Here is a 17,233-nt window from a genome sequence, read left to right as displayed (position 1 = left end):
TAATTTCATTTGCAGATTCAAACCCCCGAGAATGAACCACTGTCATCCCCAACAGCGCTGCTTCTCTGTAAGGGACCTGGAAGACGGGGCATTTGCATTGTCACTGCCTACGCTCTTAAATTTCCAGGTAATTTTTTTTTCTTATTCCCCCTAGCTTACTACCTTACTACCTGCATTTCACCCCTCATCCACAGCATCATGTCCTCAGTTATCCATCTGCTTCTACAGAGATAATGCGAAAGCCTGCTATATATTCTGTTCAGCGACCAACCTTTCTGGAAACACTACCACACTGAACCATGACTTGAAACATTGCATTGTACCATTTTCCCTTCTAGATCAGAACAGAATACTCCTCTAAGCAAATACTTTATACTAGAGAGCCACATAAATGTCTTTAAAATGAAATAAAAGGAAATCCTTAGAAATCAGTTTTAGATATTTCTGACAGAAAATGATGAAGTAAACGCTAAGGAAATACATTCTGATGGGAGGCTCCCAGAGGCAAAATCCTCATTACACAATCTTTTACAAGTCCCTCTTTTTAACACATAATAAAGCTTACAGCAGAATGAAATGAAAATACTAACGCCCACTCACCTCTGAAATGAAAGAAGAGCCTTTCTCTGCAAGACCTCCTGCATCCCTCTCAAAGATGCTGAAAAGGATATATTTAATCAGTGATATGCAAGATTGAAAGATTTCATTCCCCATGCTCATGGAAGAAATTTTAGTACACTGACCGAAAAATACGGTTGCACACAGAAGCTTTAATTTTAAGTCTAGCATTCTGCTAGGTAGCCTTTTTTAGGTAAGATGAGAATTTCCAAATGTGAATGTTTATCCTTATCTTACCATCAGTAGCCTGCAGACTGTAAGTCAATCCCAGTGCCAAGTAGCCTTTTGCTTTGAACTCTGACGTTTTGTCCCCAAGATCAACAACTGTTTTGGCAAATCTTTCAGCTTCTTCCAACTAAAAAATATTACAACACATCCATGTAAGTATAAAACTAAGTAAAGATTACACTATAATGAGAATAACACACAGCACGTGTATTACGCACGCTGAGTCTGCTGAAATCTCAGCCATGATAAGAACCATTTTGTTTTTCATTAGACTTATTTTTTCTGCTATATACTGAGTAAAGCACACAGATTTAAGCTGAAGCACTCAATCCTATGGCTGAGACAAACTTTGGCAGATAACACTCAGACCATTCTAAACTTACTGTGTTTTTGCTATTTTTCTTTTTTCTTTTTTTTTTTCCTTTCTTTTTAATTTTTTTTCTATTTATTTTTATTTTAACAAAGAAATTTCTGGTCCATATATGCCATCCACTATTTCTGCATTTTACAGAGTTCTTGCTCCAAAAACCATTTCTTTAGGAAAATCAATGATGAGAACCATGGCTTCAATGCTACCAAAAAAAAGCACAGCCACGCAACACATAGAGTATCGCTGAATGTATGTCAACTCCTGAACAGAGTAACACGTACAAGATCAGGGTTTAACTGCACACCCATGCTAGCACACTATTTAGCAGTCTAGAAAGAGAACCAACAACATTTGAATCCATTCCAGTAAAGGCAAATACTAAGTATAATAAGCTACTCCAAATGGAGTCAATCCATAGGGAACATTTTACAGAACTAGGATCTACGTTAATGCTTAAGACTGTACTTTTGTCAGACTCAGCCAGTCGTGTTGCTGCCACTGCACTAACTTTTCAATTTCTGATTGTGACATTTCCTTCCTCTTTTCCTCTCTTTTTACACATTCTTCTAAAAATTGCATATGTATCTCAAAAACCACACGATGTTCTTTGATCACCTTAATGTTTTTTGTACAGATACACCAATTTCAAGGTTATCTAAAATACAACTCCAGTAACATTTTTTTAAAAGATGCTGTCTCTACTAGGAATTCATAAACCCCAGGTGTCTGCAAACATGGTATCACCTGAAAAGTCTCTTGAATATAAGTTGTTTGTCTCATTATCTTAAAAAATAAGTTATTTTCCTCTTGCACAGAGGAAACAGAAGTCTAAGTTGCACTTTTCATCTCTGTATGCCAACGTTTCAATTTCTAATACATTTTTAGCTGTGTCTTAGGTCAGTATCAGGATATGCTACCTTGATAAACATACCCATTGCTGTCAATATTTTAAATTAGCCATGAAAACAAGGATGCACATGTGTATCTGTGCTGTATTTTCAGAGATGACCAAGCACACCTGGCCACTGTGCTACCTCACTAAACCAAGATTTCGTTGCATTTTAGCACAGCTCTTGCTGAAAACAGAATGAGAGGCAAAGCTTACCCAGTGGAGAGATCCCATACAGAGCTTTGCAGCAAGGAGTGGAATAGTTGCATCATCTGGTTTCAAACGTATACATTCCTTCAAGACTTTAACAGCTCGAGCAGACTGTAAAAACATTATGCACTGAAATTACTAAAAGCATCAATATATTACACACATAGAAAATCCCTATTTCCATGATTTACTTGATTTTTCCCATGTGAAGGAGACATCACTGAACATTTTCTTGACAATTTGTCACAACTCCTCATGCAAGTGAAACACAAGATTTTAGGCACGGCTGTCATTACTTAACCCCTAAGAACTATCATTAAGTGTCTCCAGTGAACATTTGCCCAGAATGTAATTCCAATGGTACATGATTCAGAAAACAGTTGACATGCAGTTTAAACATTGCTAGGTCTGTAAACCCACAACATTTGAGCCGGGCAAATGAAAGAACAGGAATAGGACAGAGTCTTCAGGACAAGCAGTGGTTTAGTGCTCTTCGGGAGTTAAAACAGCACTTGGGAATAGCTCTGTTACAAGACCGTATAACAGAGTAGCACTACTCCTTTTTTTTTTTTTTTTTTAATTCATTTGCCTCCATCCAATCACAGTTCAGAAGATAACTAAAAAAGCAGAGAATGGGAAGAAGAATCAAACCCATTCAGAACCAATGTGCTTCTAAAAATATTTTCTAAAGAAAATGGAAATAATTCCTTTCCCACATACTGAAGATAAGCAAATTACCTGATTAGAACGATCTTTTAGAAAATCAGTATTATTTACATTACATAATGAGATATAAAATTAAAAGATTGTATCTCATAAGTTCATAGGTTATAGAACATTAAAAAAAAAAATCCAACTCACTTTAATTGCACAGAATAGAGTCTCATAGACAATATTAAAAAAAAAAAAACCAACACAGTCAGAAATTCCCAAAGAAAAAAAAACATCAAGCCAGGAGCATCATGAATCAGCATTAATTTATACCTAAGCATAAAATTCACTCATCAAAGCAGCACTTAAACAAGGTTGTTACTGCTATGATGATCTGGTATAATTTACTACTTATATTCAATTAGGTTAAGCTTGTTGGCAACACAGTTCTTGTCATCACCTTTCAGTCTTCCTAAACTAGAAACCATTGAAATAACAACATGCTTCATACAGGACTAGGCATAAATTCAGGAGTAAAGTATATTTAGCTGATTTAAGGATTAGAATTATTTTCAAAAACACTACAGATTAAAACTACGGAAGTGCCAGAAGTTATTATCAAAAGCCATCAATACAAGAATTGCATCCAAAAAAAAGACTTACTTTTCCTGCTGCCATCAAGGACAACGCAAATTGATACCAGAGATGGAACTCTTCAAACGCAAACTTCATGGCTCTTTCTAAACACTAATTTCAGGGAAAAATTGTCATTTAAGGGTACATCCTTAAATTATTAATAAGACACATTAGTATAAAAATTTCTTACAAACTCATACCTAAAATACATGTAGTTAAAACTTTAAATAATTCAAATAAGTTGAGTGAAAACAGCTGCCAGATTCTATATGGGGAAAAAAAAAAATTGAACAGAAAACTGGCTTCTCATTTCTTATGTTTGTTGGTTTTTTTTAAATAATTCTGCTTGTACCGTCCTATTGAGTCCAAAAGAAAGAATGATAAATATCAGCTTATTGAAGGTGTCAGCAACAAAAGGCAGAAGATGTCTGAAGTGAAAAGGAAAAATTGTATGCACAGTCTTCCTAAATTGTGAACATGTAACAAGCAATGGCACCACAAGCACCCACCAGTACCCGTTAAAAGGGGGCAAAAATGCTCACCTGACAATTGAAAAATTATTTCTGTTTTTAATAATTTTTACTTCACACTCAATATTCTGCTGAGATTGTCAACTTAATAACTGAATGCCAAAAGGAAGTTAATTATTTGCGACATTGAGAATAAATATATTAAAGTCAAAAGGTACAATACTTTTCTGGATTAAACTGATTTAGTAATAAACTTTCTAGTCTGCAGAGTCCACATACATGGAGCAGCTTTTCTGCTCTGATAGCTATAATGTATATGCTAAACTGTAATAACATTAATTATTTTTCACATTCAAACTCAGCCTTAACATTACAGAAAGCACAATCAGGTGTGTAGCATGTCCCCATATTTTAACAGAACCTGAAGCAAAGAAACAGAACTGAGGATGAAACAAAACACATAACCAGAAGTGCATTATTTGCTACATAAGGAACATATGCTAGAAATTTTCCTACTACATAATGTCCAGTATCAAGACTATTGCCAAATAGAATTTTTATTAAATTATTATAGAGGAATGAAGTTTTTAAAAACAAACATTTTCTAATACTGTTGTTAAAAAAGTTCATCATCAGATTGTATGTGTAGTAAATTAATTGTCTGTCTGTTAAGAAAACCAACAAAGAATTTATTTTCTACTGGAATTTCTTTCCATCAGTGGAAGTGATGACAGCAAGAAACAAACAAATCATGTGTGATATGTTCTCCTATTACTCTGCATACTTTGCAGAGATGCCTAGGTAAGGCACACTCCACCACCTGCCACCATGAACTTGGCAGAAAACAAAAGTCGCTACATCCCTCTCCTCTCTCTCCACTGATTAGTACAACTATGGTGCTAACTTGAGTGCCTCTACATGAAGGGGAATGAATTCAGGCTTATCTTTCAAATACAACTCACTCTACCTGTTTTGGTATCAGTGTTTTATGTATGATTTAAATAACTTCAGCACTTCTTCCAGAACTCTGACCTACAGCAGCTGTATAATCCCAGAGACTCACACAAACAAGTGGTGCATGGAAACTTAATATTTAAAGTCAAAATATGTTTATAACTTTTAAGGCTGCCTAATCATACCTTCTTCTACTACTTTTACATATTCGTAGAAGTATGCATGTGCATTAATTCTACGGAGGTATTCATTCACAATTAGAAAAATAAAGATCATGTTTTCTAGGCTTTGCTTAATTAAAAATTAATTGCCAGTTCTAACTGGCAGAAAATAAAGAAGTTGGAGAAGTTGATACTTTTGCTTTTTATAATTTTGCAGTTACAGGGACACAGGACACAATTGTGGATTACTCTAAAAGGCTTGAGTTTCAACATACTAATGAGGTATTCCCCATTCGTTTTCACTGTCTTCAAGTTCTATTCATTCACTATGAAATGTGATGTTATATGACTTTTTTCCTTAGTAAGATCACAAAATCGATGGTTAGCAAGTCTGAGGGTAAAGGGTATATGTGCACATATATGTATGCGATCTACACAACAACATGAACATCTCATAAACTGGGTTCTTCTGAACGAAGAACAAGCAATTTCAAAGAGCCACAGGCTCCACCCACCAAGAAATCAATGAGAAATACAGAGTAAGGAATAGTACCCTGGAAAACTGATAAGGTAAGTTAAGACAATGTTCAGGATAACAGCAACTGAATTAACTAACTGGAAACACATTCAGCACAACCACGTTCCGAAAGGCAGAAATGCAGCTATTGATATTGCCTTGCAAATAATCACAAATGACTATATGGACACGTACTGTTGAACGCATTACTGAATTCCCATGTTTAGCACTATGGTCTCCTCCTGAAAAGAATATGCTTGAAGTGAGAGAGCTGAAGGTGGGTATCTAGGAAAATTTCTGGTCTGGAAAACATCACTCTTAGTAGAACATTGATAAGGTCAATATGTCATATCCTATGAAGCATATAAACCAACTTGATGACAGCCAGAGTTCTTTAAGTGTAGGAGAGAATTATGACAGTAGAAAGCTTTTTGATCTAGTTGAAAAAGCTGTAAGTAACTGAAAGCCCATGGTATACAAACTCTATAAAGAAATGAGATCTTTTCAATTAAGAATATGACTGAGCATTAAAACAGTTTAAAAAGGATGAAACAAATTTTTGGTCATTTAATGTTCTTATGTCATGGCTAACTAATTCTGTACGTAGTCAGCCAGAGCTAACCCAGACAATGCTGACAACATACTGAAATTGGTGGGTGAATACCATTGCCACATTTAGAGTAATGGTGCTTTCTGACCTGAAGCTACAACAGATCCACTAGAGCAATCATAATTAGCCCACAGAGAATGAAGCTGGCAAAAAATTACACGCCTCTTACATAACTGAACACAGTGTTTTTACATTTCTGAATTTGTGTTTATTGTAATACTTAGTATACTAAGTATATGAGTATTATTACATATATACATATAAAATATATAAGTACACTAAGTTATAAAGGTTTCAGACTATCCTGTTCAGACAGGATTTGAGGGCAGATATCCTCTAGCCACCCACTAAACTGCAAGAATTTCATGAAGTCTGTATTTTCCACTGTGCTTTGAATGACAAGAACTGGAATATGAGATGTTCTAACCATTTCCTGATAAGCTCTGGCTGCAGCTCTATATCTAGAGTAGCTGCATGCTAAAGTAACTATTGTCTATTAAATCATAAGATGATTTTTTTAATGTTCAGAACAGTTACTTCATGAACATATAATAAACACATTTTAATAATTCTGTATTGAAAATTATTTTTCAAACAGAATTATTTTCTATTTTTCAGAGAGAATGTGTCAATTTCAAAAGAATATACACACAATTTTGATGGAACATAACTACAAAGATTAAAGACCCAGATTAAAAAGGAACAACAATAGACCTTAAAATGAGTCTTAGTTAGACTTCAGGTATATAGACTTCAGTATCCTGCTGCTGGGTCAGCCCTGTTTTGAATAGAAGAAAGATCTGCTCTGCCCAAAGACCTGTAGTTGTTTCTCAGATATAAAACTGTTAACAATGCTTGAAAATTTCCTAAAGAAGTAAGTTGCCACAATGTAACGAAATACATGGAAGTTGCATAATCAAACAGAAGACATTTGAGACAGAGAATACACTTTCCTACAGATCTGAAAAAGTACTACATTTCCATTTTATTAACTTCAAAGCTATTTTTACAAACTAGGAGGAATTTGGAGCACTCCAAATATTATGAGGTGTAAAGGAAAGTTTTCTTTTGAAATAAAACATCACAAATCCTTTTTCTAGGTGTTTACATCTAACACTTCTATCCCCAACAGCTTTTATCCTTTGTCGTTCCTTCCTGTCATCTCCATTTAACGTGTATCCTTTTAAGCAGATCCATGCCTCCCCCCATCTAAAAACATGAATTGCTCTGCCCCTCAACATTTGTCACACCTTTCTCAATGGTACAAATTTAGACCATATACTTTTTGAGGTGGCAAATACCTACTGTATTTATACAGTCGTCAGAATTACAATGTCCTGTGTTTGTTTAGCCTGTAAGTTCTACCACAATTAACGTGACTAACAGAAATAAGCAACAAAGACACAGTTGAATATTCACTATTATCGACAAACCTCTGAGAGCATTTCATATTGGCCTCTTCTTCCCAAGGCTATGGTAAGTAAATCGTAGACTACGGATGCACTTTGCAAACTGATGATACGATCATTTTTGTGTTCTGGTATTCTGCTCAGTACAGCATCACGGTTAGCCTGAAACACAGCATGAAAAAAACCCCAAACTCATATATTGTAATCCAACCTATATTTTTGCTCAAGTAACTCCTGTTCTCTTCAGAACAACAGTCAGCAGTTAATATAGGTAATAGAGTGATACTATCTGCTACTAATTTATAGATAAAAAGAATCACCAACGTTATACTGTAGTGAAAAGACTTGTGTTTCCACATGAATCTATTTTTAATTACTTCATTCTAATGACATGAATTAGGTAATGCATTTAAAATTAGAATTTGGTTCTCAGAAACCAAATAAGGGTTTTCTTAATATATTCTACATTCATCTTTCAAAATGTAATTTTATTTTTTGTATACAAGTAAAAGATATTAAGAAGGATCTTGAAATCTTCTACTCCATCTTTTGTAAAATACAGCAATCAATTGCTTTTCTCTTCATAACATTATGGCACCATGCTCTCACTTGTGAGTGGTAACCTTCCCAGAACAACCACACAGTCACCCTCAGGAGTCATTAGTGACAAGCAAAAACTGTCCCTGGTTCAGAGAACAGGTTTGGAATCGGACCATGTTTGTAGTAAGGCTTTGTACTTTCAATCCTGTTTTGTGAAAGGCACTTTGCAAACCTAATTCCTTAATTAAACTTTTCCTTTTGAGAAGGCGGCTGAGGTCGCCTTAATTCATTCAATTAAATGAATTGACCATGTTCACAGAGAAATCCTGTTAAAGAGCAAAGTATGAAACTCAGGTCTCCTAGTAGCTAGGACTGCCTATATTCAAATCCCCATTACTCCTCCCACAATACCATCATGCCTCTGAAAATACCTTATCTTCATATCTTATCTGTACCTAGATATCTTGATGTTTATTATTCCCATTGGTACAAATGCCAGTATACCTGGTAGTTTGAAGTCAGAAGTTAAAGATTCTTCTTTCATCCTCCACCCTTTTTTCCTTTTTTTTTTTTTTTTTTTTTTAATTACACAGGGCCTGGCTTCCTTAATACATTTACTGAAATACACTAAATTTTAATGGACATCTTATTACCCCCTTTTTCAGAGGAGAGGAATGATACACATTGAAAGCTCATAAATTGTTTCTCTGCTTTAACAGGATAACGTTTTAAGCTCTGAACACACTCAATGTCTTCAAAATCAGAATAATTAAATACTGAAAGAAAATTTCAGAGAGATAGATGGAGCATAAAATGCACACACATTTCGGGACTTATCAAGTGAATAATCCACAGCTTGGTTTGAAAACACACACGCCCGCACACGCACCCCAAAACAGACATTTTGCTTTCTTTTGATCAAGTAGTCTTTGGCTGTTCCTTTCCACACTGCATAAATATTTAGTCAGCTTCAAGAACTTCCTCCTTTTTAACTCCACATTTAATCACTGTTTGACTCAATTCCTTGCAAGCACAGAACAAGCTATCAACTACCGTTTCTTGTGAAAAAATGGCAACAGTGCCAAAGCAGTATTATAGGAGAGGATGCCTTGCAAGTATTAAAGATATCATATATATTTCAACAATCATTTTCTGCATAACTGTAAACCAGAATGTATGTACAAACTTAAGTGCTCAGTGTTTCAGAACTGCCACAGTCTCAGACACAATAAAGTGACAATTACTTAAGCAGCAATGCGTCAGCTGGCCACACTTACCCTACACACACTTGAGGGCTGAGGCAAACGTGAGTACTATACACTCAGTTCCCCCACAATGAAAGAAAGGATATGCTCAGACACTTTATCTTCAGCTAAGAATAACATGTTAAGCCTGAGCCCAGTAGGAGGTTATCAGTGGGACAAATTCTAGTTGGAGGCCAGTAACTACTGCAAAGCTTGATACCAGGCCTGATCCTGTTCCAAATCTTCATCAGTGACCTGGATGATAGGGCAGAGTATACCCTCAGCAAGTTTGAGGAACAGAACTAGGAGGAGGAAATGATATGCCAAAGGGCTATGCTGCCGTCTAGAAGGACCTCAACAAATCAGAGGAATGAGCTACAGGAACCTCATCAAAGGCTTCGACAAAGACTTGGAAGTGCAAAGTCGCGCACTTGGGAAGGAACAACTGCATGCACCAACACATGCTGGGGGCGTCCCACCTGGAAAGCAGCTTGGCAGAAAAGGACCTGGGGGTCCTGGTGGACACCAAGTTGAACAGGAGCCAGCAATGTGCAGCGAAGAAGAGCTAGTAGTATTGCGGCCTGCATGAGTAGGAATGTTGCCAGCAGGTTGAGGAAGGCAATCTTTCCCCTCTACTCAGCAGTAGTGAAGCCACTCCTGAGTACTGGGTCCCCATTTCTGGGCTCCCCAATACAAGAGAGATACAGAGCTACTGGAGACAGTCCAACAAATGACCACTGGAATGAAGAAGGGACTGGAGTATCTCTTCTATGAGTAAAGGCTGAGAAAGCTAGGACTGTTCTGCCAGGAGAAGGAAAGGCTCAAGGGGGGAACCTTATCAGTGTGTACAAATACCTGAAGGGAGATGGAGCCAGGCTCTTTTCAGTGATGCCCAGTGACAGGACCAGAGGTAGTGGGCACAAACTGAAACACAGGAGGTTCCCCCTCTGAACATCAGGAAACACTTTTACTGTGAGGTGACTAAGCACTGGCACAGGCTGCCCAGGGGGGTGGTGGACTCTCCCTCTCTGGTGATATTCATAAGGCATCTGGACACAGAGGCAGCCTGCTCCAGGTGGCCCTGCCTGGGCAAGGGTGTTTGACAATATGAGTTCCAGAGGCCCCTTCCAACCTCAGTCATTCTGTGATTCTGTTACTGCAACTCAGCTGACATGCAGCAACATGCACACAGTGAAAATGTTAAGTCCTTCTGATCCCATCTTTCTCCTCATTCCTGTCTAGATATGCAAAGGCTGGTCTATACTTCGCAAGCGTAATGGCTAGAATACAAGGAGAGTAAGAGTGATGGCAGGGTTACAGCTGACTTTCCTCATGCATGACAATACACTGTAGCAGCAGTCATGTGGCTAAAGGAGATATTTTGTACTCTGAAATGTACCTATAAGAGAATTAGAACACTTGAAAAGCACAGAATGATCTTTCCCAAAGCATTTCTTTCATAAATATTACAATTTAAATCCTGCTTAAAGCATCCTTTCTGAATTCAGAAATTAAAGGAACTCAAGGTGACACAGAGGTAGCATTTGTAATCCACCAGCATGATTCTATTTTCTGGATATATGCTGCAATAGATCTAATTCAATTAAGAAGAAGTTGTGATGCTAGAGTGCACCACTGTGTATATACAAGCCCTAAATCATACTGCTAGTTTCAGGGAAGTGATTTGATCACTTTTACTTACTCAAAATGCTGTTTATATGTCAGATCCTCATTCTGTTTTCCAGTATTTACTTGAATAAATCCTTGAAGGACTGGTCTTGACATGTTATCTCTGTTTTTACTAATTCACAGACAATGCAAGGAAGGGATCATGCTACTTTAGTAACACAATACCATCTCAATCCACAAATGATTAGTCAGTCTTCTGTAACTCTTCTTATTTCTTTAACAAACACTGGTTTGAAAATCATAAATCACATAATACTTCATAGCTACTACAGTGAAAGTTAGGATGCACTGAAGCTGAAGTAACAGCTCTCAACTCTCAGAAAGATAAAGTTTGTTTCGATGAATATTTTTATGCTTCATCTCCCCCCCCCTAATTATTTTGAACAAATGACTCAGCCAAAGTCAGTCAATCATGAAATATTTTATACTCCCCAAAACAAACTCTTCCGCCTGAGATAACCTGCAACATTTACTTGTAAAGAAAAAATACTGAAAAGTTGGTAAGGTTTATGTCCTACAGTGACAAGCATTTGCTATAATTAGGCTGATCTAATTCACACAGGAAAATCTGCAAGTAACCTAAAAGGAGATTTAACAGGGCAGTACTTTAATTTGGGTTTTTTTAGCTTCTTAATGGTGACATGCAAGGAAGTACACCTGCAAATACAGTAATTGGTAGTCAGATCCTGCAGAACTGGGACTGCTTCCACTTCACACCATGAGCACAGTTCACATCAGAACTCTGTATACTGCCACGAGCTGCTCAGGCACCTTATAGAGACAGGGGACCCCTTTCAGTGGTGAGTTCATAACTGCAGTACATAACATCAAGTGTGGAAGTGTTTGCTCAGTCTCGTTTTCTGGTGACAGATCCTGTCATGAACATTGCAAGGCAGATCACTAGGAATGAGGAAAGTAGTTTGCACTACAATGTAAGTGTTGGCCACTTTAAAATAGTTCAAACAGGATAACGTTCACTAAAATATTCCAATCCTGTTTAATGTATCAAAACAGAAATTATGCCAGAGCATAAAAGCGTTTGAATTGTCTATAGAACTTAAAAGACCAAGTATCATTGTGTAGTGAGACAGACTACTACATGATGCCTGAGGTTCTAGAGCTTCCACTGCTCCAATTAGAAAAACAGCAAAAATTACAGCTTTTCATTCCTGCCATTTGAGCACATATAACTGACCTGGTATGAGAATGTCAGTACATGGCAGTTGACAGAAGACTAGTAAAATCATAGTAGAGGAAAATGTGAAAGGCTGATAAAAGGCACAAGTATGCCATTGAAAGGAATCACCTATTGAAGAAATTAGGACAAAAACCCAAATCCAACAGCAAAGGCTGAATGCCAATATCATTAAAAATTATTTAGAAATTTGAGTGACATTTAATGCACATTGCAGAATACATTTTGGCTATGTTTATTATGCTCATCTAGTAGTTTTTGATTTGTTTTTACAACAAAAATAAATTACATTTTGAGTCTGTCTGACTGGCAACCAGCTGGTGTAACAATGGTTCATACTGATGCCAAATGAAAGACCTGACACTGTGTTCCCCTGCCTGTGGTTAGGAGGAGGCTACGTTCAGCCACCCTAAAGGGGAAAATCTATTTGTAACACTTGTAGACCTCATCCTGCTGGCTCAGAGGAACAGAAGCTTGAGTTTCAGGAGTAACTGCCTGCTTTCCTAACAGAAAATAAAACACAAGTCAAAGTGAGACATGACAAAAAAAGTTCTATCTTCATTTATAAAAAAACCCCAAGCAAACAAGGAAAACACACACATGGAGTACACACACATTCACTCCCTTTTACCTACCATAGATTCACTAATAAGCAGCAACAGTAAGGCTTCTTCTGTATTTTCTTGAGGACAAAAGATGCTGTTCAAAACAAGAATTTAGTTATTTAAGCATCACTTTCAGGAGTAGCTTACACAAATATAGTAAGAGTACTGTAAAAAAACTGGAAAATTTCCAGAACAGAGAACAGAGTAACTTGCATAGAAAAAACGGTTGGTTAAATTACATTTCTTTGCAATGTTCTAAATTTGCATTTCAGAAAAGTTGGCCAAACACAGGAAGAGAACAAAACCACCACAGCTGTCAGAGTTGAACACATTCAAATATCCCAAAATTGCACATAATTTGACAACTGCAAGTACCATACACATAGTTTAACTAGACTCTGGCACCTAAACTATCTGTGCTGAATCTACATCACTGATACAAAGGTCAGCAACGAGGAACTCTCTTACAAGAACAAGATAACTTTTGTATTTTAGGCATTATGTGGATAAATACATCTATCAGTCTTTCATCAAATATGCTTGAGAATTGTTTTCCTGATGCATTCAATAGCTGTGAATGTTTTTAAATAGAGCCATGGCAATCTCTGCCTCCTTGCCATAACCACTGTTACTTCCAAGCACTTAAAATATTTGCTTTAATAAAGTGCACTTCCTCATGATTTAATACTGAAGGTTTGCACAGGACTAGTTATTAAGCTTTACTGCTTTCTTGGAACACTGGATGTTTTCTGAATACTTCCTATGCCTGCGGACACAGAACAGTGATCTGCATTGGGTACATGCCTGGCAGGAACTCATTCATTCTCTCTCTCTCACACACACATACAAACAGTGACTGTGTTTTAACCCTACAGATTTCTTTCTCCAAATTGTTTATGTATTAGCACAAGTACTAGTTCCAGTTTTCAGACCAACAGTTCCACAATTAACTGTTTAAATGAAGAAAATGATTTCTTGTTAATAAGAAATTCCTATAGTCCCAAGGATGCTTAAACTACAAAAAATTACAGACAGGAAACTAAACTTGCCCGAGATAAAAACATCTTTTGAGTTTTTTTTTTAAGCACTAGATATTTAAGCAGTAATTAAATGCCTGAAAGGTAACGGAAACTAAACCACATATAAACTCCAGGCGGTTTGAAAGCAAGATTGTGAATGTATGGTGGTTACAGCAGCTGAGACCTCGGGGCAGTTTTTTGTTGTTCAATTTTTATTTTTTAATCAGTACAAATTGCTCACAAGACTTTGAGGAGTATTCGAAATCTTAGAAGACTTTTTATTTTTACTTAACAGAGAAATTTCAAAACACAGTTACTTATGAATAGGAATCACTCAGGACAGGGAATGAGGAGTCAGCGCGCTCCCCATTTACCTACCCAGTCTTCAGTGCAGAATTCAGTAAACTGGGAGTAGATTTAACTCAAATGACTATTCCCAGAAAGCAGAATAACAACTGGAAATAGCTGCTGGACAAATTACTTTCTCAGAGAAAAAAAGGGAAATTGTCCCAAAGAGAACTACTCAGAAGTCTCTTATCAAAATGAAAGCAAGTATTCTTTTCTGCTACAACTTTGAATATATCTTGGTAAATAAGTTGATGTTTGTCTCAAAAAGGGAAGATTATATTCATGCAGAAATCACTGGGAAATTCCTTTTGACTTGTGTATGCAAAAAGCTCAATTTAGTTGACAGAATTCAGACATTTTCTGTATCTCCTGACAGATGTGGGCATAGGAGTAAAGTAATTTAAGGTAATAGGGCAGAGTAAAAAAGGCAACTAGAATCATGGAATGGCTACCAAACCAAGAAGTTTAACACATCTTCAACTGAGCACAAAGAAAACTGAAGAAGGCAGTAACACAGAGATCTATAAAATCATACCTGGTGTTAGCCAAATCACATTCACCATCCTCAAAAGAACACTTACTTAATATATCAGGCAGCATGTTTAGAAAAAAACCCAGTACATCTCAGACTCAGAGCTGGTGGTCAGATGAATACCTAGGAAGAAGATTCCTACATGTCTGTCTTGCTATTTTCTCAGGTACTGGCTTTCAAACACTGCTGGCGATGAGACACTTGGCTAGACATGTTTTATCTGGTCTGGCATTAATCACTCTGCTGTGACAAAAGAAAAGGACTCGATTCCATTGTTGAAATAGTGGAACTGCTTTCTTGCATGTCCCAAGAACAAGAAAATTACACTGAACAAAGCCCCACTTTTGCCAGAAGGCATGTTTCTACACAATGATGAGCTGAGAATGAAGAATGTTAAGTTTGAAAGACTCAGACTGAGAAACATGCTGTAAGTATTCTGGATCATGGAATGAGTACTGCCAGAAATCTTTGAAGACAAAGGCTGTTCTACTTACTAGTTATAGTGACATCATAATTATGTAGCCTTGTTACTGTATAAAGTATTCATTAATGGAAATTAAATGCAGTTAAACTACCCAAATGCCTACAGTATGACAGTGTTTTAAGCTACCCATATAAAGACACTGTGAACACTAAAGCAAAACATCTCTTCAGAATCGATGGTAGGACTACTTCTACAAGCAATCTCCCATAGAACCAGACCCTTTTGCACATAACAACAAGGTCACATATTGGAAAAAAGCTTTCATATTAACTAATAAGGCATCTATATCTTAAGAGAGGAACAGATTGTTCTTTAGGATTTGGGATGTGAAACCAAGTAGTTTGAATGAGAAAATGTGTGACACTACATAAAAGATTTCCTTGTGTTTGGGCAGTAAACGCACTTTTTAAGCACAGTGACCAAGGTGTATCCACAGAGCAGGTATTTCCCTTTTACCAAAAAGGTTGCCTGCATGTATAGTTTGTTAATTATGTATTTTCAGAGAAACATAGTAGATATTTTGGCAAATTGAATGTTCAACTCTATGTCTTCACCTTTTCCTAAACTCAGAAGAGTTTTTTTAATGACCTCACATCCTAGACATAGTCAGACAAGACTGAAATTTAGAAACTCACATCTGGGTTTTAATCCTACAGTTTGACAACAATATTAAAAATAAATAATAATAAATTCTTTGGAGAAAAGGGGTCAAAATTTTCATATGGAACAGACAACAGCCTCCTCGAAAGAGATTCTCAGATCACACCAATTTCACAGAATCACAGAATAGTTGAGGTTGGAAGGGGTATCTGGAGTTCATCTAGTACAGCCCCTCCACCCGAAGTAGGGTCAACTGGCAGGTTGCTCAGGACTATGTCCAGTTGAATTTTGAATGCCTACAGTGATACTCTCCAAATTTCAGAGTGTCTTCTGTTAATTTTTTTTTCTTAAATTTACATGGAATTGGCATCTTCTCCATCTGCATTACTCAGCACTGTCCTACTATGGCAAATTCCAATCTTGACTAGATCATTATCTCCATTGCTACAATCTAATTCAGTTCTCTGGGTCACAGTGCTTTTAAGCATGCAATAGTTGTGACTAGATTAAATATGTGTGTATATATATAAAAAAACAAGATCCCACAAGATTGTTCATGTGGAATACAAGTAGAGGAGCGAAAAGGTTGCATATTATGTAACACAAGCATGCAACAAAGTTTCGTCAGATCAAATTTAGGATCACTGAAATAAAAAATAATTTAAAAAAGACAGTGCTAAATGGTTAAGATTTCACTAGTATGCTTTGACACAAGCATGTTGCTTTCAGGCAGTAAATTACACCCAAGGACTGTAATAAAGTGCAAAATTTTGTCAACATCTAATTTTTGGCACTGTCAGAGTGTGTCTGAAGAAAACAACTTTACCTTAGAAACCATTTTTCATCTGATCAGATACAAACAAAACCCAAGCTATTAACTTTTAAGAAAAACTTCAAATTCAAGGAAATGGCTATCCACTTTTAATACTAATACTAATGGTGATGGGTTTTCTCAAGATACACACCAAAGCTATTCTAGAATGAACCATGGGATATGCTACACAAAAATGATCCACATCATAGCACTCATCTGAATCAGTGAAAGTGTAAAACTCAACAAAAAGGTCAAAATTAACTTAAGATTAAAAGGTGTCTGCCTTGGGAAACAAGCTACCTTTGAAACTGCTAGATAATTTGCTCAATATAATTTGTTTTTTATAATGCTTCAGGGATTAATTTGAATCTCCACGGTGCTAACTCCTTCCTTTCTGTGATAAGGCAGAACAGAGGCTGAGGCACATAAAAATTAAAATG

The 17,233-nt window shown here is 36.6% G+C and overlaps 1 protein-coding gene across 1 annotated transcript in view; it reads right to left on the bottom strand.

The window, feature by feature from the left end:
- Positions 1-17,233, bottom strand: part of TTC7B (tetratricopeptide repeat domain 7B) — a gene marked incomplete at its 3' end in the record, with an annotated part of 70,815 nt that overhangs the window by 34,468 nt on the left and 19,114 nt on the right. The window contains exons 4-9 of the mRNA XM_010157476.1: positions 13,027-13,090; positions 7,748-7,885; positions 3,630-3,713; positions 2,322-2,426; positions 856-973; positions 601-658 (exon numbers count right to left, since the gene is read on the bottom strand). Coding sequence (XP_010155778.1) covers positions 601-658; positions 856-973; positions 2,322-2,426; positions 3,630-3,713; positions 7,748-7,885; positions 13,027-13,090 — 567 coding nt within the window. The remainder of the gene's footprint in view (positions 1-600; positions 659-855; positions 974-2,321; positions 2,427-3,629; positions 3,714-7,747; positions 7,886-13,026; positions 13,091-17,233) is intronic.

Source organism: Eurypyga helias, unplaced genomic scaffold (genome assembly GCF_000690775.1).
Source record: "Eurypyga helias isolate BGI_N326 unplaced genomic scaffold, ASM69077v1 scaffold11388, whole genome shotgun sequence".
Lineage (NCBI taxonomy): Eukaryota > Metazoa > Chordata > Aves > Eurypygiformes > Eurypygidae > Eurypyga > Eurypyga helias.
Note: the sequence above shows the minus strand (reverse complement) of the source record. Positions and strands in the feature narration are given on the sequence as shown.